The sequence below is a fragment of the Falco cherrug genome, chromosome 12 (genome assembly GCF_023634085.1).
Source record: "Falco cherrug isolate bFalChe1 chromosome 12, bFalChe1.pri, whole genome shotgun sequence".
NCBI lineage: Eukaryota > Metazoa > Chordata > Aves > Falconiformes > Falconidae > Falco > Falco cherrug.
In genome coordinates this window covers 5,429,973-5,455,442 of record NC_073708.1, presented here as the reverse complement: position 1 = coordinate 5,455,442, position 25,470 = coordinate 5,429,973, and the positions used below count along the sequence as shown (strand labels likewise).

Below are 25,470 nucleotides of genomic sequence, written 5' to 3'. Positions count from 1 at the left end.
CCTCTGCTTTTGTTCAACATCGTTTTATTTTGACAATCAAGACTTGGAGATTTTTGCAGAGGGAAGGGGAACATGTACCCTGAATGAGGCTCCTTTGGAGCAGCCTAACTGAAACTGCTCCTGGGGTCCTGCTTGGAAAAGTAGCCAGGGGCAGATCAGGCCAGAGGATGCAAGCTGACAGCCTTGCTGGCAAAGCACACATTGCCTCTGCTGCTGGAAGCACCTCTCCTGTCTGTAGCCTACATATCTTGATTATTTAAGATTATAAAGAGCTCTGTGTTCATTGAAATAATGAAAAATACCATATGCAAGTCTCATTTGTACTATGTACTTTGTGTTCAGACTATTTTCCTAGATTGTATTTTACAAATCCTCTTGCCTGCTTGTTTAATGGCATGATAAATCTTTTCTTATAATGTCTTTCAGAGCTGATACCTAAAAATTTGCACACAAGGAATACTGTCGTTGCAATACATATCATTGTGGGATAACAACAGGACTTTTTCTAAGGGAAACTTCTCCAATGAATTTCTGCTTCTGCAACTGCATATTTTTCCAAGTCTCTTACTGGAAGTCTGAGATCATATTTCTATAAAAATTAGCTTTCATAAAAATCTGCAGAGACTGTTCAGAGGTATTCTTGAGAAGAAATTGCATTTTTTTACATGGGTAGTATGGTGCCTTGAAGGTACCATTAATTAGTCTTGGAAACGCTACGACATTAGATATAATGAATATTGCAACACTCTGTGAATTAATTTGCAATCTGACGCATAATCATTATGATATCAAACTGACTTTTTCCACTAGAGGTCACAATTGTAGCAGGACTGAACCTGGCTTCATCAACAGGAAACCCTTCTTCCAAATAGAACAAGTATTTCAAGGTTACTTCGCTTTTTATACTTCTTTTTAACAGGAAAAAAAAAAAGTCTATCTGTGAATTTCAGTCATGACACTGATAATACTAGCACCACCAGCAGCAAAATAAGTTCATAGTACTCTCAGTTTTATTCCAAATATCAACCTGAAGTCAACATATCATTCCATATGGTCATGACATCAACTTTTATTTCCCAACAGAGAGGATTTGCTGTGAACATACAACCTACAAATCAGAGACACACTGCTACAAGGCATCACAAACACTGTGCTTTCTTCTTAACTGATTGATCAGATTTTGTTATTTTATGAGTAGGAGTATTCTGTCTAATTGTTGGATTACTGAGGAATTAGTATCCTGTGTATTTTCTGACACTACCAAAAAAAAAAAACCCCAAAAGAAAACCAAACCAGTTTTCATTTATTTTCGATATAATTTTTTTCTGATCTGCCCAAAATTCACATCACTTCTGAATTCAAACTAATCAGACTCTCTCCTGGTACTCCTCCTAGAGGATCACTCTTCACGTGGATAGCAAATGCAGCAGAATAGTTTTCCTGCTTTGAGAATCTTCAGCTCTTTTTCTAGCCCCACTGGGCAAAGGGCAGCAGGCAGACTCCCTCACATTACTGACAACACACAAGCCCCCTAAAATCAGAACACCAAAAGGACTTAAAAACCTTCATTATACAGCTGTCCTGAGTGGCACTCTGCTACTCCTGGGAACAGAAAACATTCCGCACCTCCCTCTTTCCTCAGCAGGAGAGGGAACCCCCAAATCCAGGCGGTATTTCAGACCTGAGGCAGCAGGTGCTGCAGCTCCACACTGACCAGCCTGGACTTGCTGGACCTGAAGGATTAACATACCCCCGACAGCTGAGGGACTGGAGGTGTCATCTGGCCACCTACAGTGAGGCATCTACTCGTGTTTGGGTTTACAGAAAGATGCTTCAGATTTCAAATGCAGTGCCTTACCTACCCATCGTAACAAGGCACTTTATACCCGCTGATCCACATACTTGAGCTATTTTTTTCCTAATGCATGCAAGACTATTCTGACATAGCCAAGCTTAATGATTATGAAAAAGAAGGCTCAGCTCATTTTTCCCCCAATCTCTTATTTAAAATCCTACTTCATTTACCACACACTGATTTATAAGATTCAGCTTAAACTTCTCCATCTATTTTAGAAGAAGGACCAAAAATACCAATGTGCACCAGACATATAAATCATTGCTAGCAATATCCCTCCAGCAATTTTATAATGGAAACATGAAAGTACATACAAATCATCCACAAGGGGGAAAGAGAAGGGAGCCCATACGAAATAAGCTTTGGATAATTACTTTTTAAAATCAAAGGTCATATGTTTAACTAGGCACTTTGAAATAAATGCTTTACTGTCATGCAAATCTCATCTTAATATTTAAAAAAAATGCAAATGTGAAAGTTGTTTGTAATTGCCTAAACGCTTGGGGGGGGTTAATATACAACAGACAGAAGTAAAAATATACACTCACTAAACAAGAACTGTTATAAGAGTACAGGAATGGGTAGGGGCTTATCATCATGTCATATTGCTTCTCCATGATGCTGCTGTTCCTGTGTTTTTCAACCTGAGAGGCTTTGCTGCTGGTGAGTAAATGCAGGAGGAGTGTGCAGCCTGCACAGACATTAAGCCCACAGGCAAAAATCCCAGAAACAAGGCATGTGGGTATCGTTCTCTTCGGAGCTTTTAACTAGCCTTTTGCAGAAGGCTAGCAGTTTCTATGACAGCCTGGCTTATCTGCCTAGTTAAGCATCTGCACAGGATCTTCTGGTTTCCGACAGGTGCTATTTAAAAATTCTCTTAAGCTGGTGTAGAGGCCCAGAGCATTTTAAGAGATCTCATTAAGCTCAGCAGTTCTGGAGAAGGAACAGGCTCGTCTCAAAGCAGACAACCCCTCGACTTCTGCAGTCACGAGGGTAAGATAAGGGTCAGGAAAAGGAAAATGTTAGCGTTTGTGCCACCTTCCAGCTCCTTCCAGCGCCTGCTGCCTGCCACACTGACCGTGCTCTGCTTTATGACGACTTGCGTAGGACAGCACTTACTTCAGAAGAAGGACCATCGTTTTGCAGAAGAACCCTTTGTACTTACTGGGACGATAGTGCTGGGATGAAAGCTCACCATCCAGTAAACCACCATTTAACTCACTTAGACTGCGCTTTACGGAAGCATCTGCTTATTTATTTATGGCCAAAAGACCCTAATTTCCAACAGGATTGTAGGTAACATTCTCTCGGGCAAAATAGTGAAACTGTATCTCATGAGACTGTAAAAATGAAACACTTCAACTGCATGATACACATGCACGAAATTAAGACTGGCTTAAAGTAAGTGTTAATCTTACTATGTTAACTCTCTTCTAGCAAGAGATTTTCACTGTTCCTTAACTCCCTCTGAAGCCAAGATTCCTTCTGCAGATAGAAGCCCTCTTTGAAGGGTCCTCACTTTGAGTCCCTCTGCACTCTGAAACAAGGTGACTTTTGAAAAGGCCTGAAAAGAAGATCGGGAACAAAGAACAGCAAATGGTAAAGATCTGATTTTGCAGGATCCAGTTTGTCTTTAATGAGATCTCTGTGACAGACAGGATGCCTGTGGCTTCCTTTGGAAGGGAGGAAGCACATATACCCATCTGACCCAGCCCATCTACCCAGAGACCCGAAAAAGGGAAGTTAAGGGGGCAGCAAACTAACGCTTGCTACTAGCAAAGCTCAACAGCCCCGCATGAAGCTGACAGAAGAGTTAGGCCAAACGATTTAATCACGCGGTTATCTGGACCACATCTGCCTAGGGGATGACTGTGGAATTTAGGTCCTGTTTTAAAGCTTCTCTTCAATGCCAGAAGCCTCTGGGAGAAGGTAGGCTATAATAGTTGCTAGCATCTCTCCCCCTCCAACCAAGGTGACTCAACGGACCTTCCTCTGGTTACATGGCAATACCCTCTGCATCATTTTCACAAACAAAAGGAAGTGAATCTCTTAGAAAAAAAATATTGAAAATTCACTTTTTTAATCAGTGTTCTTATCTGTGGTTTTGCTCCTAGATACGCACAACATGTAGAAGAAAACAGTGAAGACATCGATGCAATATTCTCTGAAGTTCAGCACCAGGTAAAGCAGATGTATGTGAAAGTCAACTGAGCACCTCCTTAAGGTCAGAGAAGTCTCAAGCCTCACATGCCATGCCATCAGGAAAACCAGTTAACCTGTTCCAGCTTTCTAATAACTGAATTTTCCTTTTTTGCTAAAGAGGGATTAGCTATTCAACTGAAGTTAATTTGACATTGTTTCATAATTCGAAAGTGTTTCATAATTATGTGTTCAGTTGCATACTCTTTCAAAGGAGCTGCAGAGGGTAATTGGGGTTACAAACTCTAAAGAAGAATTAAAATTCTATTTACGGTTTGGATTGTTTCCAGCAAAATACTTATTTAGCAACTGTAATATGTTGAGAACACACAATAAACTTTAGGAATGTCACAAATGTATTTAACTTGCTGACAAAATAAATATATGGTCTGGAGCTCAGATTTCTCTTTGTAAGTAACAGACTCGGAGCATGCTCTGCAGGGATACACATGTTAATTAACATCTTTTACTTGGATAGTTTGTGTAGCTTGTACATTCATTCTATTTCAATGACAACTAAGGGGAAGGAAGGTTAACTCACTCAGATAAGGCACAACATAAAATAGCAAGCTTTGTATAAGCAACAGATACAGCTTTCTTACTAACAGTTATATTAGAGAGAGAAAAGGCAAAAAAGAAAAGAAAAATCAAACTGCATAGAGATCTTACTGCTAACATATGAGGTACAGTTGGACTCTTTAGACTGGGCTTCCCCCAGTGACTCCACACACACTGCCTACCACAGGAGCTCACACTGGGAAACGCTACAACACAAGAAAGAAAAAAACACAGCAATCTCCATCCTGATATGATGATGCTGTGACTAATACACAAACCAAATTAAAACCAGTTGACTCAATTATTAGGTAAGCAGGTACCAGGGAGATGGTAAAAATGGCACCATGGGATTCAGCATTTATTGTGCCACCTTTGTGTATTTTGCAGCATGAAAAGGCACATGATAACTACTACTAGGCAACCATGAACCTGTATTAGTATGATTTCATATGAAATTTTGTTTGGTTGGTTGCTTTCAACAAAAATGAATGGGATTTAGAAGTTCTAGTGAATGTTTACATGTTTTGGGTGATTTTCACATAATTTGCTGCTGAGATGTTGCTACGGCTGAATGAAGGTAGAGTGCTATGAGATTAGCGCCTTTTTGTCTCCAGCTTCTGTGACTGTTTTTGAAGAATAAAAATTACCGCCACAGAATCTGAACTCATTTTCATGTACCAAACTGCTCCCTGCCTTCAGGTATTTCTGCAGTGACATGCTCCTAATTCACAGGCAGCTGCTTATAGGCACTAACATTACTATTCTGGTTTTCCAAAGTTTAAGTTTAAATTACAGGGGGTTTAGACAATCCTTTCCCTCTTCCCAAACCTGATTAATATGGGGATGAAGAAAGGGGCCTAGGCATCAAGGGCCGTATCACATACATATAAGGAGGACAGACACAGAGGTCTTGTATCTCTGTAGCTAACACAGGTCCTCCAGCTCTCATGGGGAACAGGGAATGGCTGTTAGACATGCTTGGAGGAGCAGGAATCCTCCAGATCCCAGTTTCCTTGAGAGGAGACAAGATGAGGGGTTGAGAACACCTCGTGACAGAGAGCTGTGCCTCCTTCCCCCTCCACATGTGGTCACATAACACAAAGACAAATGCCTGCCCATGTTAAATCCATGTCCTGCTTCCCTGCGCTCTGATCTCTTTCCCAGCATTCATTCCCCATCTTCGCCCTTTCTCTGCCACCACACAGTCCTGGCCCTTGTCCCTCTACACTCCGACATTCATTCTTCCTTTCCGACAGCCACCTGAATGCAAAGTTCACGTTTTGATTTTACATACTCAGAAAATTCAGTACGGCCTCAAGATGCCAAGCACGAAGTAATGGAAAATGTTTTGGCACAGGCAGACTGTGCTATCCTCTTTTTTAAAAACAGTCCCCAAATTAGCTTAGCTTCCTGGATTTGTTCACGGAATATCACTCTCCCATTTGTGATACTTTCTTTCAGTTATTTCTGAAGCGTTTTTGAGGACTGCCAAGACTGCTTAGAATATGCTGTTATTCAAATACAGCAGATGGCACTGGTGTTAAGTAAGCATTATGGAAATTTACTGTATTCCTAGAAAAATCAGCCAAGTGAACATCAACTAGTAAGTGGCTAAAATATTTCAGTAGCAATTGGGAAAGTAACTCAGAGCCATACTGTGACATCGCATTAGATGCTTCTTCCCTCTAAGGTGCAAACTAGGTCATTCAAACAGGTCCCTCATCTTCGGCGACTGTCACCGGTACCTTAGAACATTTTCTGAAACAGAAGCAACATTTCAGGACCACAACATCTATTAACATCACCAAAAAGGTACCTCCTGTTCACATAAGTTATCTTGAACTGCAGATTGTTGTGAGACTCTTTTTTTCTTTGCTCATGGTGAGCATTTATTGCAGCTTTGTTATTTTGGGGATCAACAAGCTGCAGCTATGAATGGAAGACACATAAATTATGGATGCTCACAGGAGCAGCTGGACAACATAGCGTAAAGGGTTATGCTAAACCTTGTGGCTCTCCAAGAACCTCTCAGATGTACTCTATTAAAATACTGTTCTCCTCAGTCCAGGCTTGAATTATTATAAATTCTGTGTAGCTTTAGAATTAAATAGAACGTTTTGTGTTCCCCTGTCCGTGTGGCAATACAGAACATGGTATTACATAATTTCTATTGTTAATTGAAATTGTATATCCAAACACCTAGTACTTCTTATGACCTTCACTTTGAAAAAAACTTAAAATTCTTTATCATTATAATCTCAATGTTATAAGCATACACTCAACAAAGGCTTTAAAAGTTCCTCATGCATCAGACACAATAAAATACTACGTCCTTTTTCCTTTCTTTTTACTTTAATTTCTGCTGAAATTAAAACTGGAAAAACCCCACAGTGGAATACAGCTGTAGTCATCAGATAAATTACGCTGAAATTACTTTTAGCTTGGATTTAAATAACTCATCTAAATACATAAAAGCAAAACATCCACATCCACAGCCAGGAAACCTGAGCTAACTCCATTGCAGACCTCAAGTTTTTGCAACCAAAAAGATTGTAATGGCTGACATGTCAACAGATGCTTGAATGTAGCAAACAAGCATTACCACTGGACATGGATGTTCAAATTCTAGTCTTCCATCTGGAGTCTGAGAGACAACCTATTCTCTTTCTTCTTAAATTAATTAAAAGCTAGTTACAGCAGTCTCAGAAAGAAATCCTTTCCAGTGTCTTTACATGAAACAGCAGTGGAGGAGACTTAGCTCCCTCGCAGGCATAATGGAAAGAGCAATGGACAGGAGGAAAGGCAGTCCAAATGCCAAAGTCTAATCTCCTGTCCTTGTAAGAAGGAAAAAACCCCACACCCACCCACGCACACCCACCCACCCACCCCCTTTTCCACTGACTTTACTTCTGCAAAGAGTACTGAAATAATGCAAGCAGCTTTAGCACAGACCTATACCTACTCAGAATTTAAGCCTAGCTTTTAATATGCTCTTACTAAAAGCGATCTTGTTTCTAGCAAGCCCAGTTTGCTGTTTTATAAGATCTATTAAAACATTCATAACTGGAAGGGTTAATAAACATAGACAATATGTCAACAATAGGTAATTCCAAAAAGTTCAAGTTTTCTTCCCCTATAGATCTACAGAAGATAAGTAACTGTACACAATCTTTTATTTAATTCACATTTCACCTGAGTGCAGATTTAAAGAGGAAGTGGGCTTGTTCCTGACTCAATTCCTGAGGAAGTTTAACAAATTAAAATGTTAATCTGTTCTTTCTCAACTCTGTGGAAGGCATCACAGAAGTATCTGACAGTGATAGATAAAAAATAGCAGGCTATTATGGTATCTACTACTCAGTACTAACACACAGAGATGACTGGTCTTAGCATCTGAGGGATACCATACGGTGTAGTGTTTCCTGGCACATCCATTCTTCAGCAAGACGCACATAAGACAGACATCAAATCTTCAGCGCCAATAGTTATAATTCCTCTAAGATTTTCATTATTTCATTACGAAGCAGTGCTCCTAGGAACCACAACTACTCAACACGGTGCCACATTTTTACTATCAATAGGTGCGCATTTACTAGCGCCAAGTCATTCACATTGTAAAAGATTTTTAAAAACACCCATTGGCCTTTATCACAGTTTCTCAAAACTTCTTATAACAGTTATTTCATACAAAGTTTGGAAAGCTCTAGTTGACAAACAAACACTAAGAAATGATGCTATCTACCTTTCAATTCGCACTTCTTCCACTGTGCTGCTATGTGGTCCTGTGAAAGGTAGTTTCACTTCTTTGTTATCACTTATATTACAACACATTAAATTATTTCCTATTCAAAACTGATAATCAGTTGCATCCCCTTCTATTCAGTCTTGATCACAGAGCAGCAGCTTAGTAGTCAAAGTATTAATTTTTGTAACAAGACTATGTAATTACTGACACTAAAATACAAAAATATCTGTACCAGCCCAGAAAAGGCAGCATGTAGTAGGGTTTTTTTTATATACTCCTTAAAAGGAGAAAACCATAATCCTTAAGTATTTTATATCGACAAGAACTGCACATAAAAATAGTCAAATCGACTCAAAACAGAGGTGACCAGTAGCAACTTGAAATTGTAGGTTAGTAATGGAATTGACAGTTTGAACTCGGACCCTCCTTTAGTTTTGGCAGTACTGTATATATCACAACCAGTTACAGTATTTTCTTTTTTAAATAGGAAAAAATAATGAAAATTTTAAAAATGCTTAAAACTTGTCTGTCAACTCGTTTGATTTTTTTTTTTCCTCTTCTAAATGCCTAATTAAGGTAACTTATCTAGTGCTTTTAAAACACATTTTCATTTTAAAGTGAACATTTAAAGATGCACAATGAAGTTAAATGTCAACTCTCTGATAATCTATAGTACAACCCAGGTGCAGTTACTGCACATGGGACAGCTCTAAGCAACATGCACTTTATCTAGACGAGTCGCTACTTCTGAGCATGACTTGAAATAATTTAAGATGGAAGAAAAAGAGACAGCAAAGCAGAGCAAGCTCAGAGTGGTCAGTAACATAATGTCATATTGATAAATAAGATTGGCATGTCCAAAACCAACTCTGACTTTCATCAACAAAGTTGTTCTTCAATGCAAACAGAAATCGTGAAAGGGGAAGAGACAAAGGAAACTTGAAACAGGCACCTGAAAGGAACATTGTGGAAAGCTTTTCAGTTGATACCGACTTGTTAAAATATACCTATGTAGACAAAAACATGCACTTTGCTGTAATCACATGAAAAGTTTCAACTAGATCAATATGTTTGTGTTTTTATAATGGGCAGTCAAGCCTTATAGTATGTACCATGGTATGGAGTACCTGCCTGCAAGCCCAAGATCTTCCTCAAGTTTCTGTTGTAGGAAAGACAAAGAACTCCAAAATATTTTCTGTTTAGATGAGGATGGGTGACGGATTCTGTCCCAAAGTCACTGAGACAATATTCTATGGCCACTGGAAATGTAGATAATTTGGCAGTTGAGTCACATCCTCAACAGCCTGGAGACAACTTAAAGAAACAAAACACCAAAAGGTCTTAGGAAGACAACAAGATAAAAGAACTCAGAATCACACAGAGGCCATGGCAAGTCCCAAATCCATATGAATTTAAAGAAAACTGTTCTTTCTATCAAGTCATATTTAACATGAGAACAATGAAAAGACCTGGAGTGTAATGTCACTCGCTTCGATGGAATTTTAAAAATTTCTCCATAAAATTTAATTCCCATCATAAATTTAGCTACTTTTTCCCAGGATATGCTCCTGCCCAGGAGGTCCACAGCCCGGCTTGTGCTGCTGTCCCACTGTGCGTGCAAGAGAAGGACATGACCTTCCCTGGTTAGTGGCGAAACTGCAGGATCTCCCACAGGTATTTTTCCTCTCTGGATTGAGAGTTAAAGAGTATCTGTAAAGACCAATTTCATTCTTCCAGCTGCAGTCAAAATCTAAAAAAACGAAGCACATGCAAAACCTCTTGGTTGACACGAACTGTTCATCCATAATTCAAATATTTCCATGGACTCCAGAAAAGCTCCCTTGGAATGACTAGTTGGCAGCACCCATTCAGCAATGGTTTTATCTGTTTTTCTTCCCCTAGTATTTTTCTTTCATAAAGGAGTTACATAGGATGTAAACATTTTGTCAACAACAGACAGGACAGGGATGTGGAGAAAACACAGTCAGGAAGGAAGTTGAAGGCTATTTAAAATTCATCTGTATCTATGACAAATTAACGAGAAGGCTGGAAGCTTGTTTTTAAAAACATATGACACTTCAAAGACTTCTTGATTTTTTGAGGATTTTTTTGCAGGATTTTTTTTTTGTTCCACTGTTAGCAGCTGCAACTGTTTTTTCTCCTTCCAGTTGCTGGAATTACAGGCATGCTGTTTGTTCAGAGATAAAGTAAGGAACAATTTAATGCAGACAAATTTATTTATTTAGTTTTGACGGCTTCATTCCTCCTTCTGGAGGCTGACCAGACAGACAGGTTCACAGTATGATTTCAGTCCTCCATTAAGGAATAGATTCTTTCTTACTCTATAGCCATAAGCCTTCAGATTTTACTTCTATGATGAGAGCCAACTACATTTTTATTTTAATATGATTTTAATCTACACTCCTCCCACAAATTCTCAGAAGCGCCTGTTACTTCAGCCTAGTTGACTCATGAATCTTAGGAACAGCTTCCTGATAGTCTACACCATTGCCTCACACTGCCCCACTGTTTCTCAAGATGTCTACAAGTATCTTCTCACTTGCAATCCATTTTCTAACCATTTCTGGTTCATTTTTAGCTGTTGTAAAAGAGGCTCCGTTAACTTTATGTGATTACCCTCCACAAATGCTAACAAGTTTCCCTTGCTCTAGCAGACTCTAGTGTTGCACTCTCCCACTTTCTCCTTGGATTCTTTCACCTTTGTGCCCAGAGTAATCCCTTCAGGCATGCTGAGATAAACACTGCCAGATGTGAGATGAATGCAAATGTTTTAAGAGTTGTTTCTTTTTTCATTCTAAATATTAAATCTATATTAACCATGACTAAAAGACTTCTTCAGCATATTTTATCATCAAGCTTAATATAACAAAAAGTGCAGGAGCTTCAGACAGGATGTAACTACAGTGCTATCACAATAATCACCACTATGAAAAGATGTTCTGTACTTTTTGACAAGCGACCTCTTAAAATGGTCATTTCTGAGTGCAGCTCCACATCAAGATCAGAAGGAAGTAATAAACTGAACTGACAAAGAATGATCAAATGCACACCAGCAGCTCATTCTGAAAATTAACTCGCTAACAGTTGAAAAGTGATCAAGGGATTGCATTCACCTACTGCATGACCAAAGAGGAGGACAAAGAGCAGAAAAAATAGCAACCTTTCTACTTCTTCTATTTGCTTACTTAAAATCATCGACATTGTGAAAGAAATAAAGCTCAGTTATTTATATGGAAGTGTGAAAACACTTCACCATTACTAACTTTCACACTTACCTGGCTACCTGGTGGTATTAACCTACCTCTTTTTGATAACTGTGCACCAATAAGCAGAAGAAACAATACTCTCAAGGAAAAAAATAGTGAGTTATGAGTGGTAAACCATATTGGTTTAATAATGAATCCTATCAAGGCATGGGCCACGAGCCTGAAAATTCACCAGTAAAATACTTCCCAATAAAAATTAACAGAATGAACTAGAGTCAACAGTGTTTTGTACTCATGAAACCCTTTGCATTTAAAATTCTTAATTATTTTATTTATTTATATTTTTTAGTATTTGTGATTGATGTAAATCAGAGGGGAAATCACTAGCATGTTCAAAACCAGGTTTAATTCCATGGATGTCCTGATTTCCCAGTGACAAAAGGAAGTACTAGTATTTTACCAACATAAACGTTCCATCCAGCCTTATCACTATTCTGTCTGGTTTTTTAAAAGAAGTGCAGATATATCTGCAATACAGAAATGTACCATTTTGCATCTGCAGTGATGCGTTCCTCAGTTGGAACAGTGGTAAAAAACAAAAGGGAAGAGCTTTATTCAGTTGTGCTGCTTGGCACCTCTCACTGTTTGTTTAATACCACGCCATCAAAGCAACACGCAATATCCTTACTGTCTTTGGGCACTCTGAATCAGACAATTTGGAGAGCTTTCCCTCTAAAAGCCTGCTAGGCTTTTACTACTAGGTATCTTTAAGAAATTAGAATTCCTAACTTCGAATAAATTATTTAACAAATTAAATGAAGAACAGATGTGTGCATCAGATATTCTTAATTAGATCCCTCAGCAATGAATGAGGGAATCCACAATTCTAATTTTAAAATCAAACCAACATTTCACCGAACATCTTCTCTTCGATATAACCATGGTTTCTACATAATTTAGTTACACACACTTCAAAATTAAATGGTAAATGACTCCAACAAAACAAAACAAAAAAAGAAGAAACATGCATGGAGAGGAGAAAAGGCTTTCCAATAAAAGTTTTTTTTACCTCACAAAGTAGTAAGTCAATGATGTGGAAGACCATGCAGAGTGGAAACTTGGCAGTAAAAAGAGTGAGGAACCACTGGGACGCATACATATGAGCTTCCAAATTGAGGTCTGAGAAATGGCTATGCAAGTCTGGTAGTTGCTCCTAGAGTAAAGGAAAAAAATAAATGCTTCAGTATTACTCATTAATCCGAGTTCTTCATCTACGCTGCCAGTAACTACCAGGTTGCTAAACACTGAAAAACACAACAAAGTGAAATCCTGGCTTCTTTTGAGCAATGGAAACATGTTTCTTCATAAATTTCAGTGCCCATGGTTACAGTTTTTAGTAAAATATCCACTGTGGATCCTATCACAGTACCAAATAATGTACTGAGATTATATTGAGAAGTTACATAAACTTTATTGAAAGGAGGAGCAGTTGTGAAAGGTATGTCATGCATAGCATATAATGTTTAAGTTACTCCTTTGCTGGGTCTTGCTAAAAATGCTCCTGATATAAAAACTAACAGATACTAGAACAAGGAGATCACTTTGCAAAGCCTGGAAGCAATAAAGCACACAACTCCATCAAACCATTCCTCTAACTAGGAGGATATATTTAAGCAACATAAACCAAGCACTGATAGTCCTACTGTACACTGAGGATACATTCATATTCAGTTAACAAAGTAAAAATCTTTGTTAACACATGTAAATACTGAGAACACCATATGCCAATGTATCAAATTAATTAGTATGTAATTCTAATCCATCAAGTGGGAAATACGTACAATTTGACATCTGAAAAAAAGATCATTAAATTAACAGTGGTCTGTTTTGTTTGGCTTTAATATTTCTCAGAGGTATATATGGTTATCTGTGGTAATGGACTTCATCAGCTAGCTTTCCCTATGCTAACAGAAGCACAGGTCAAAGCTTAATGAACTGTTAGTAACTGCTTATTAGTCAGAACAACAATGTGTTAAACTTGCAGCCATTTATTTATGTTAAATTGCTCTGACTGTGAAATAATTCCATCTGATAAAAGAGCAACGTATTGAAGACACAGTAAAATCTACAAAATAACCTATGCTTGATTCATATTTCATAAGCATCAGGATGTCCTGATTTGCCTGACCTCTTAACCATCAACATAATTCATAGAAAGTAGGACACTGATGGTGGCAGTCCAAAAGAAACTCTGGCCTTAACAGAACAGCTATTTTCTCTCTAACCACCATCACAAAACAGGGGGGAGAACAAGCAAACAGAGAGAAAAACACCCAGATACCTACTCTGCTTGGATACAAAGATTAGCAGCAAGCCTGGTTTGTGAAAGACAAAAGAAATCAGAAACACATCTGGCTCACAAGGTTTGGACCCAGATATTAAACTTCCTTGCTTTAGTTCTACCCCACCCCCAAAAGGAGAGGGGTTTTACTGTCCAGTAGCTTATGGAAGCAAAGCATTAATCTCTTCATGCCAGTATTTCCATTAATCAAAGTAGAATAATTTGTTATTCTGGCCCTACCTGCATTAACTTCTCCAGCTGGAAAAATTTGCAATGGAGATCTTCAAAGTTATTTCTGTAGAGGTCCCTCAAGCCATAGTCATACATTATTTTCACAAATACACAGAATGCCTGCTCCTCTGGCATCTGTTTGGAAAAATACAGAAATATAATATTAAAAACTGAGCTGATGCTGGAAATGCCTTACACAAATACACACACTTAAAAACCTTATGCATGATGAATTCAGAACCAGGGATATATTAAAAATTTTAGCAAAGCACTATGAATGTAGAATTAAGCAATTAAAATCTCAAGGGGCCTACTCTCCTTGATGAGCACCTAGATTTAGCTCAGTAAGACCTTCTTTGGAGAAAATGTGGGATCATATCTTAGGTTCATATACATATACATCCCCACAGCAGCACAACTGTCGTCAGTATTCTTTCTGCCAAATACATATGAGAACAACCAGTACACAACTGTCATCTACAAAACAACATTAAAAAAAAAAAGACAGAAAGAAAAGAAAAAACAACAACTAATGACAGTGATTTCTGAGAGAGATCTGGTTAAACAGGAAAAAATTGGGAGAACTAAGGTACAACCAGTTCTTAGTGCAAATAACACTTATCTTCTTTCATGCAAACCCCAGGACATCAAACTCTCTAAAGTCAGGTTTCCCACAGAAGTAAGGAAATCACAAATTTTGCCATCAGAACCTACTTGTGACCTCAGGAGCGCTGATTCCATCTATAAACATCATGACTTTTCCAGAAGCCCTATCTCCGTCATTTCTATTTAATTTTGACCAGAATTTCTCATCCAACAGAGTTTTAGAAGGTGGCACTAAAAGACAAAGTATGTGAGCCACTCTGACGTTTCATTTGTTGGCTTGAGCCCATTGAACACTGAATTTGTGGGAAGCCCTGTGTCATGAAACCTTCACTGACAAGACATCTCCCCCACACCTTCAGGTAACACAAGAACAAGGTAGGCACAAGCAGAGTCACCGCAGACCCCAAATCAGATTTCCAAACACATTAAAAATAATCTTTCTTTTGCAGGCACCAGATTGGAACAAATGAAAACAATTACTGAGTATCAAGAATGACGACTCTTGACCTTTTAGTGTATTGACTCATTCAGCTTCTTGCCAACCCCTCATCAAATATCAGCAATGGATAAAAAGCTCAGTATTTTCTTCAAAGAGAATTTTAGTCTCTTGATATTTACCTCCAGGGTTTCATCTTTTATGTTCAGCCTATGATTATGGCCTGTCTCCATGGGCAGACACTTTCATTTTCATTTTCAGACATCATACATGAAAGTAACTAGTTAGCATAAAGAACTGCCAGATCAGCTGCTAGCTACCTGTCTAGGCTAGATTTGCCCAGGACAAGCTCTTATGAATCTCAAAGCTCTTTAACACAATTTTATCTGGATGGAATGGATCCCCACTGACAGTGGATAAAAGCTGCAGACAAAGTAAAGGGAGAAATAGTTTTATCCTGACCAAAAGGCTTGAATCTGCTGTATAATCAGATGAATGCAAATTTCAGGTTTTTTGGTAAAGTAACAATTATTTCTAATCAAATGACAGATGCTCATGCACAAGCACACCTACCTTGCATGCTCAATCAAATGCACGTGCATTGACAATCATTCCTCCCCCAAGACAGGGAGAGGGAGTGGGAACGGGAACAGAGTAAGTACTAAGCCAAAGTTGTTTACAGGCAGAGGCTACCAAGTCCTCACTCTCAGTAGACAGAGGTTCTCCAATATTACCAACCCCAAGAATTTAAAATCATAAATCAAGTTTTCATTTCTTATTTTATTTAAGCAAAACACATATTTTTGGCATTTCTGTTCTGATTTTTTGGCATTTAGATATTTGCCCCTAATTATCTTTTCTTTGGAATCAAAAAAAGCCAAAAATTTACAATTTTTTAAAATGAAATTTTAGTTTTTCACATAGCAATGACTTCAAAAATAGACAACAAGGAAAAAAAAGTTAAATACTGTGAGACTTACAGTAAAATGATTAGAGTTGGCAACACTGTTCCCCTGCAATTAGAAGTTACCTGCTCACCTTTGATAGGAATTTCACCAAAGCAGCAAAACCACAAAAATCCAGGATGGAGGTTCAGGCTACCCAACCATCCCTGAAAGATATCTACACTGAAGAGAAAGGATATCCTGTCCCAGAAAAAAAAGGGAAAGGAAGGGGTCCAGAAATCCATGCAAAGATAAAGAGTTAGAGAGGGTCTTACAAGCATTCACAGCATACAGATTGGTTGGAGAATTTGAGAAAAACAAAGAGTCTGAGGGCATCCTGGGAAGCTCCCAACTTACATGAGCTCATTGAGACTGCTTCCCTTTCCCCCTGTCTCTGATTATTTCAGTTTAATATCCTATTATGAAAGCAAATGTTATAAAGGGCATATTAAAATGAGTGTAATTGCCATTTAGAATTCCCAACGTACAGGGCAATTTCTTCTAACTCCAGAAAGACTAGAAACAGAGGTGATTCTCTATAGTAATGACAGCACACAACTAAGTGAGAGGAGCCGAAGTATTAGTCAAATGTTAAGAATGCGACACCCACTCATTTCTAAACAACTCTGGTATTGAAAATGGCTTATTCGTCCAATGGAACTTAAAAATCCTTCTTTGGGTAAAAAGTTAATTGCAAAATAACTGTTAGATAAGCTAATTTGCACGGTATGTGGGATTGCAATAATGTGACTAACTCAGGTTTATCCTTAAAAGAGTCTAAAGCTTCTCTGCAACACTGTCACTGTACATTATGCTCCTTAAGTCTTCATGGAGTCACAGATCTCACCAGGAATTAACACTTAAATTAATCTGAATTTGAATTCTTGATGCCTTAGGAAGCATATGTGTAACATCTATACCACCAACAGCTGACTCAAAACCACAATCCAAAGTGTATTTCAAAAATTTATTAATTAAAGCCTGACAAAAAAAGCAGGCAAGAGCCTGACTAAGAGTTGTTGGGGTTTTGGGTGGTTTATTCAGATACTCTTTATGATACCCACACTACATGAATCTGCTGCTTTTCCACTGACACATCAAAAGTTAAAGCATCTTCAAAATATAAAAATTATGTATTTACCTATCTATCTCTATATATACATGGATGTGTATATATAGGAAGCAACAGATCAAAGTTTGTAGGTTTTGGTTACAGGCAAAAATATCAAGGTTAAAATTCAGCTTTCACACAAAAGACATTATAAAATGTCCTTAGGAGAAAAAGGCTGACTGAAAATTAATGAGACTGCCTGCTCTTGTTTGCTGCTCCAAGAATATCTCCCAAAGTTAAACTCCCCATAAACCCAAAGGGAGTTCACCTACCTGACAACTACATTAAAAGAAAACATTAATATGTAACAAATTAATTTCAGGTTTTGACACAGAAGTACTTGACAATTTAATGGATTTCTCCTATATAAAGGAAATGGGCATTCATAAAGATAGAACCCATTAGTCACTATTTGCCAAAAAGCAACAAGAGGAAAATGAATACAGGCAAATAAACAACATTAAATATCTGTCAAATAGCATGTTACAGTACTACTGATTTTAAAGCTGCTTTGGTTTCAAATATCAAAGCTTTCATTTTGCAATTAACTCACATGAAGTAGAAGCACAGCTGCAAGGAAAGACTGTCCCTGGCAATAGCCAATGTCTTCATCATAGACAGAGTATGCCTAGAAAAAAGAAAAGTCAACATATATTTAAAATGCACACAGGCATTATCAAAATGTGCTATAATCAATGAGCTATTCAGAATTCATAATGCAATGCGGGCTGAAATAATAAAGGGAGTGAAACTGTAACCGTGCTTGCGTAGGCTTTCAGGGCGCTTAAGAAAACATCTACAGATCACTCTCAATCTCCCATAGATCCCATATCGGTGTATTTTTGTCTTTATTTTCTGAACAGCATGAAAAGAGTTGGGTGCAATTTCCTTTCACCTAAATCAAGGATAATTCTGCTGAGGTCCGGAATGATATAACTTTAAGGATAAAACAAATATGATGTAAAAACCAGGTTAGCTTGTGCTGTGGGGAATGCTTGTTTGGTTTTGGAAACACAAGTTCTGACATCACGGAAGTATAGAACCTGAGGCTGGCTGTTAGAAAACCACTGAGAACTGCTCTAGCCTGAAAATTTCATCAGAAACAGTTTTTTCATCTCCTTGTTATGCTGAAGAACAAACAAGACTCATTTTCCTATTGTATGACTGACATAGTACTTTTTTCTTACTCTTAAAAAAACAACACTAAAATAACTAACCTTTCCTTCCCCCCTTACTTTTCCGAGACAAGAAGACAGATACTGTTTTTAAAGAGATGTCAGAGGATGTTAAGAATTTCAGAAAACTTGTGAAAGTATAAGCAGCAGCAGGATTGACATCAGGGGGAGAGACATCCTGAGAGAACAAGCAAGGTACTAAGGTTACAGCCAGGGAAAGCAAAAGCACAAGGTCAGAGCTACGGGGAGGAACAAGCCACAAAAATCAGAACATGGGCTTTGCCCCCACGACCGTTTACAGATGAGAACGTTTCAAACTGGAACACCGTGCTTATCTCTTTTTTAAAGTCTTGAATGAACTCAAGATTGCAAATTCACTGAACAGGAGCACAGAGAGCCTGAACAAACGATGGCAGGTGATGCGCTGGTGGGTCTATCGTACAATATTTTAGCTGCCTCTTCAAAATGTAAGAAGAATTGTGTCTCAAAAAGAGATGCAACCCCTTTCCAGCCAAACCTATTAACATAATTGCAGATAATTTCTGCCAGAAATGTTGAAATGGAGGCCAAAACATTTAAATTTACACCATCTTTCCTTTTTCTTTCTGATGGGCAAAAACTAAGAAGTATTTATAAGGAATTCTGTCATGATTCCAGAAAAGAAGATCTCTGTAAAGAATACAACCTCAGTATTTCTTTAAAGTTCACTGTTTATAAACAATTAACCCATACATTTCCAATTATGTCTGTAGCTTGTGAAAAACTGAACTGTGACTTACAGCTTTTTGCTATTTGTCTATATTGCTTACCATTTTTTAAAGTACGTTAGATGGGATGAGTTAAAATCTGAGTGAAAATAATCCAAATCCACTGCTCAGTTTCAATGGTGAAGCAAATACAAGACTAGCCACAAAAAATATTGAAAAATATTAAATGAACCATCACAATCTGCTTACTAGTTTAAACCAGCTCTAGCCACAAAAGTAAAATATAAAAAATAACTCCTTAAGTCTACAATAGCAAATACAAAACCTGACTTGGAAAAAAAGGATGCTCACTCAGAAAAAGTTCATTTAAAATTACTCTTTAGCTACTAAGCTCTGAAATAACAGAAATTACTTTCAAAACTTAAATTAATATTGCATAGGACTAATTAGAACCATCCACTGGTTAATCATCATCATAATGAATCTTTATCTACTTATTCCAAAATCTATTAGTTCATTGATGTCAAATATTTTATTTCTGTAGCATTCCTAAAAGATGTGTTATTTCTGCCTTTGAAACGCTAGCCTTGTGTAGAAACAGATGTGTAAAATTTTAAATAATGCATCTGGAGTTATGATTTCTTTGTACTATATGACATTTTTTACTTTACTTAAAAAATCCAGACTGAAAAATCAATAGCAAATTATCAGCACGTATGGGTTCTCTGTTGTGAGAAGCACTATCAGCACAATAGATAATAATTTGCTGAAAACAGCAATAAATTAATCCAAACAAGTTTTAAAATAACTACTGAGAAACCAACACACTGGAACAAACAAACCGTCTCCAAAATGGACATAGGTTAAAAAGTACAGAAATTTATCAGAAATAAAAAGATACTCCTTTTGAGACTGTGAAAGCAAGCTGAAATGATGGCAAAAGAGGAAAAATGGGGAGGGTGCAAAAAAATCCTCACTCTGCATGTTCAGTATAAAAATATGAATGAAGACCAATAAATTTTCTCATAAGCAACTTCCTAAACACATTAAAACTAGTAATACATCCATTTCAAACACATCCAGAGCAGGAAGGCAAAGCCTCTGCTTGGAAAATATATGATCAAGGTAGAAAAGCTGTATTTAAACTAGAGCAGAAAATCCACAGGAACTTTCCCTGTGTCTGTTTTATTACAGAAGAATCACAGAGGTTGTCATCCAGCCATTTCCAACAGGGGATGTGTTGAAGGACCTGTTTCCAACTGAGTATCAGAAGAGATGATAAGTTGAAAGGAATAAAAATACTAAAAATGTATTAAGAACAGACAATATTCACCCAAAAAGCCGGGGGGGGGGAGTGAACTGGTAAACCATTAATTGGCTGATTAAATCAGAAGAACAGATGACAAATTTGAAGCATTTGTAAAAAGAGGTGATCTACAGAACTACAAATCAGTAAGTACTGGATAATATGGTTTTAAAAAATATTTCAAATTAATTAGTGGACACAGGTATACATAGGATATATAAAATAAATTCATCTGAAGGACAGTAAAAGAACAGTAAAAAGTAAAAGAACATCATCATTAACAAACCTTCGAAGCAACCAACAACCATGGAAAAAAATATTAACTACTTGATCTGCTTGCTTTTTGAAATTAGTTTCCACCAGGTCCTTCCCCAAACCCCCAAAATCTGATCTTCAAAAGCAGCTGTTATCAGATACTTGGCTACTAACTGCAGTGCTACACGGGAATTAGATAAAACTGAGAAAGATTCTGCTGTTAAGTCAAAGCATCGTAATACTGACAACAAAAGATTTATTTTTTAATGAAGTCTCTAAAATCTAAATGATTTCATTGTATTTGCCCAAAGCAAAAGAGTTTTTTGGAGCTTTATGCACATTACATTTCCAATTATACTTTTTCAGTTTTAAGTAACCTATGGGACTTGATACTGCTGAAATATGACGTCAGAAATAAGGATGCTACCTACAGCCACCACCATAATATCGTATTATTAACAAAAGATCTAAGATTAATTATTTAAGATTTATCCTTTAAAGGGACTGAGGAGCATTAACTTTGTCTTTCCACATGAAATACAAAACCAAAGCAAAATCCCAAATCCCCTATTTCCATTGCAGTCGTTGTAACTTTGTAATTTCAAGCAAACAGGATTTTTCCCATGACAACCTATGACAATGCTGTGGTCTTTTAAGTTATTATTTTCTTAATCTCTTGGGGAACTTCCAATCACAATTCACTAGTTAACTGAGATTTTAAATATTCTCTGTCTCATAAATGGGACTTAATGAAGATACTGATTTGAAGACTACTTTCACTCATTTTAACTAAATTAAGATCTTACAGAATTAAAATGTCTTTTTAATACTTATCTGTCTTCTGAAGAGACCTACTACACAGTTGTTAGTACAACACCGTTAGAGAAAGTGAATACTTTGGAAGCAACGGTCTCCTCAGTGACAGAGAACCACATGCATGTTGGGAAAGTGAATGAAGAATCCAGAGACGGACAGAAATTCTTTGCTAAAATAATTAATGGAGGAAAATTTCCCAAGATCAGAATCTTCTGTAGACAGAAAAATTCCAAGGAAGTAGCATTTAAAAGACGAATGAAAAGACTGCTGACTTGAATTTAAAACCCCAGATTTGGGATTTCTGCAACTAATGTGTATAAGTTCCAGCAGTTTTTAAAACTGAAGAGTAGAGAGCATATCTCAAGTTCCAGAATGAAATGTTTTTCATCATTTTGCATCCTCATAAGCATGAAAACTATCGCTTAACAGTTGCTGAAGGTTCAAATGTACTTAACGAAATGCAAACCACTAACTAGCAAACACCAGCTTACAATCACATTGCCAATTTGCTTTTTCCATAGTAACTCAATGACATTAGAAACTAAACGTTGCAATTATATAAGAAACTCAAGAGAGCTCATGAAAAATATTTCTGTAGTGTCTGCCTCGTACAAAGGTTTTATTTCCAGAGCTTCCACTTCCCCCGCCCTTCTTCGCGGTAATGCAGAGGGAAAGGTATGAGCAGAGGCTCCACAGATCCCCATCTCTTATCTGCAATAACAGTATCTCTCTTGTCAGTAATAACGTTTCCTGGCACAGGAAACACTCACTCCTCTGAAAAAGTGACAGGCACGCTGGCACAATGCTCATTAACAGCCATACAAGATATCCAGCATCTGTGTCTCAGGAAAAAGGAAAATGTAACAGGAATTGAATGCAAGTTTTTTGGGAGAGAATGACAAGCCTCGTTTGCTCTAATTACTTCACCTTTGTGTCAATACCAGATGATAGAAACGATCTAAGGAATCTACTCTATGTTTGATGCAGACATAGGTCTGTGCTGAAGTCTGCTTTAGTACAGTTAAAAGACCTACATGGTATCTGAAAACCAGACTGTGTCAAGAAAACATCCATACTTTGATGCAGACTTCTCAAGCAACAAGGTATTTTACAATATGTTTGATTGCTGAATAATTTTAGTGATAGTATAATTTAAAACTCCATACCTAAATTTATTGTAAGGCTAACAGTCTGAAAGTAATAATATTCCTACGACTGCAGCATTTAGGATGTATCACATTATACAAAGACTTTCAGTGTTAACTGAAAACTGTATTTTTAGAAATTAGTTACTCATTTATTGAGTATCAGGGAGAGGCACATGTATGTTATACAATATGCCTCCTCCAGAGCTATAAGAGCTGAGAGAATGAATTAAGTCTTCACATTTATTCAGGCAGATCTCCGAACATGCTAAAGCCTTTACTCTCCTTCCAGCATCCAAGATTCACAGTCTTGACCTTTTCACTAGTACAGTCTCAGCAGAAACCTCATATGCAACACCAGTACTGCTGCTCCCGTGCTGAGCACAGACGCATGGAGAAGAAACCTTATTAATATGTAAATGGAAGAAGACAAGATAACGTAAAATATCCTTTGCATGAAACAAGACAACAATATTTACGAAAATTGCTCTTCAACCCAGGAGCAAAGAAAATAAATAACTAAAAATAGATGAAAAAAAATTCTTAACTGATCCTGTTTACGCTACTATGTTTATTCTAAAATTAGCAAATTTTAGGAATTTATTTACTCCTATAGGAAAGAAAGAGATCAGTTCTCTGACAAATAATTAAACCAAAGTGGACAAATACTGAAATTCTCCATTTGTAAATCTGAGGAGATACTAAGGATTGAAAAATGTGGAAGAATCTGTGCATGCTGAGAAGAGGTGATCATCTCAAAAAAGGTGCTACAATGAAACTGAAATGAAAATGTAAAAAAAGGATGAAAGTTAGACAATCAGCTTACAGGACAGTACTAAGCAGCAGCTCTGCCACGCTGAAGGATGAGCCAAAGAGTAATCCATCATTCGCAGCTTATCACGGTATAGAGGCTACTGGTCACAGAAGAGCAATTCCAAGACATTTTCACATTTCAATTATACAGAAAAGAAAGCCCAAACCTGCCTATTGCAGCCCATTCGGTATTAGCTTTGCTAGAAAAACAGTTTACTATTCTCTCTACTAATGTGCGTACCAACAAACAGACAGACATTGGAACGACAAGTAAACCAGCGTGTTTCGTTTTACAGTAACCCAACTATCGCATCTATCCTGCACCTAAAACCTTCAGGCAAGAGTGACTGGGCTTAGGAAAAACACTACATTTGATCAACCAAGGTTAGGTAAGTATTTAGTAACAAAATATATCGTGATAAAAATTAGTCATATACATCCATAATGCTTTTGTTTACTGGAAAACACTAACACCAGCTTTGAGTCTCTGAAAAGTGATTCAACCGTTTTTAGAAAAACAGGGAGGCCTCGTGCCTATTTTTCCAGTTTGCCCAGTAAGAACATTAACCCAGCTAACCTGATGGATTTCCCTGCAACATACACCCTTTCTCCTATTAAAGTCACAGTGGCTGGTCGTTGAATAGGAGTTACCTTAGTCAGAAAATTATAGAGAAAACGCATCTCACGCTAAATTCTGCACTACATACACTCCGAACAGTTGAGAGGACTAATTCTGCCAAGTGCTTTGATTCCCTGGAGCATCGAGCTGTTAACTACATATGCACGCATGGAAGTAGGCTGTGAGTACTATTCTGTTATGCATTGTAAGGCAGAGAATGAGCTCGTTAAACAGAGCTGGAATTCGCATAGTATTTAAACAGAAAGTATGCAAGTAACAGAAGTATTTTCCCTAAAGATGTTTGCCCTGTGCAATCTAGTTTATGAGATGTCCTCAAGTGAAATCTCCAATCTAGAATCTGGAACTCTTTTCATTCCTTATCACCATTGTCAGCCTTAAACTTTATTTTTAGATACTTTGTCACATAAATGTTCTGCAACTGAAAAAGTTTCCATCTTTCCTGATTTCCTACTGTTCTGAAGAAGAGATTAAGAGACGGAACTAAAACTGACAGACCTGTTAACATGAGGCAGTGAGCTTTTAATGGTTTTCCTTTTTATCTGACAGCTCAGATCATCTCTCATTTCAGTGGGGAACGAAGAAAATGCTCTTCAGCTTTTTTACCCTCCCACTTGAGGACAGAACTCTTCTAGCCTTATTCAATAATCCTGTTCTTCAAATATCTTGCTTTCATATTAGAAGAAGGGCATGAGTGCACAGCACCTCAGTTCAAAGTTATTCTAGTAATATAAAGCAGCCACAAAATTACTTTCAACACAGATGATTATTTTTTTCCAACAGAATGACAAAATTATAAGCAAATCATTTAGGTTTTAACAATATTTCTCTAAAACTCACTACATCAATCATAAACTCAAGGTCTAGGCAGACCCAGCCACAGACCGGTCATCTGAAGAAGGGAACCCATAAGCATTTAAGAAAACTCTGCAAGGATGAAGGAAAAGTTGCTGCCTACAAATCTATGTAGCAGTTGCATCTGATCTCAGTACTGGCAAGTAGGTAGAAACTGTCAAGAATAAAATTAGTAAACTTATGAATAATTCAATGTTGGAGATTAGATATGGCTGTTCTACCAGGAAGTGATGCTTCCCAAAGCCTTCTTTGAACCAGTAAGCATATAAGAGAATGAGGCAGTCAATAGAGTCTACTAAGATTTTTAGCAAACCTTCAACAAGATCCCTTCCTGAAGGCTTCTGAGGGAACTAAGCTGCCATAGAAGGTCCTTTTCTATACTCATATAATTGATTAAAGGACAGAAAAAGCAAAAGGTCGGAATAAACAGTTCCCACCTACAGAGTGAAGGTGAGGTCACTCCCAAAACCTTACACAAAGCCGTGCTAGCGCTGATGCTGGTGAAAAT

The 25,470-nt window shown here is 37.5% G+C and overlaps 1 protein-coding gene across 6 annotated transcripts in view; it reads right to left on the bottom strand.

Annotated features, from left to right (window-relative positions):
- Nucleotides 1–25,470, bottom strand: part of RABGAP1L (RAB GTPase activating protein 1 like) — a 254,855-nt gene that overhangs the window by 83,725 nt on the left and 145,660 nt on the right. For 5 of the 6 annotated variants that reach the window (XM_055724788.1, XM_055724789.1, XM_055724784.1 and 2 more), the window contains exons 15-17: nt 17,807–17,881; nt 14,166–14,291; nt 12,654–12,797 (exon numbers count right to left, since the gene is read on the bottom strand). In XM_055724788.1, coding sequence (XP_055580763.1) covers nt 12,654–12,797; nt 14,166–14,291; nt 17,807–17,881 — 345 coding nt within the window. The remainder of the gene's footprint in view (nt 1–12,653; nt 12,798–14,165; nt 14,292–17,806; nt 17,882–25,470) is intronic. The other variant, XM_055724787.1, reaches the window with a different exon arrangement.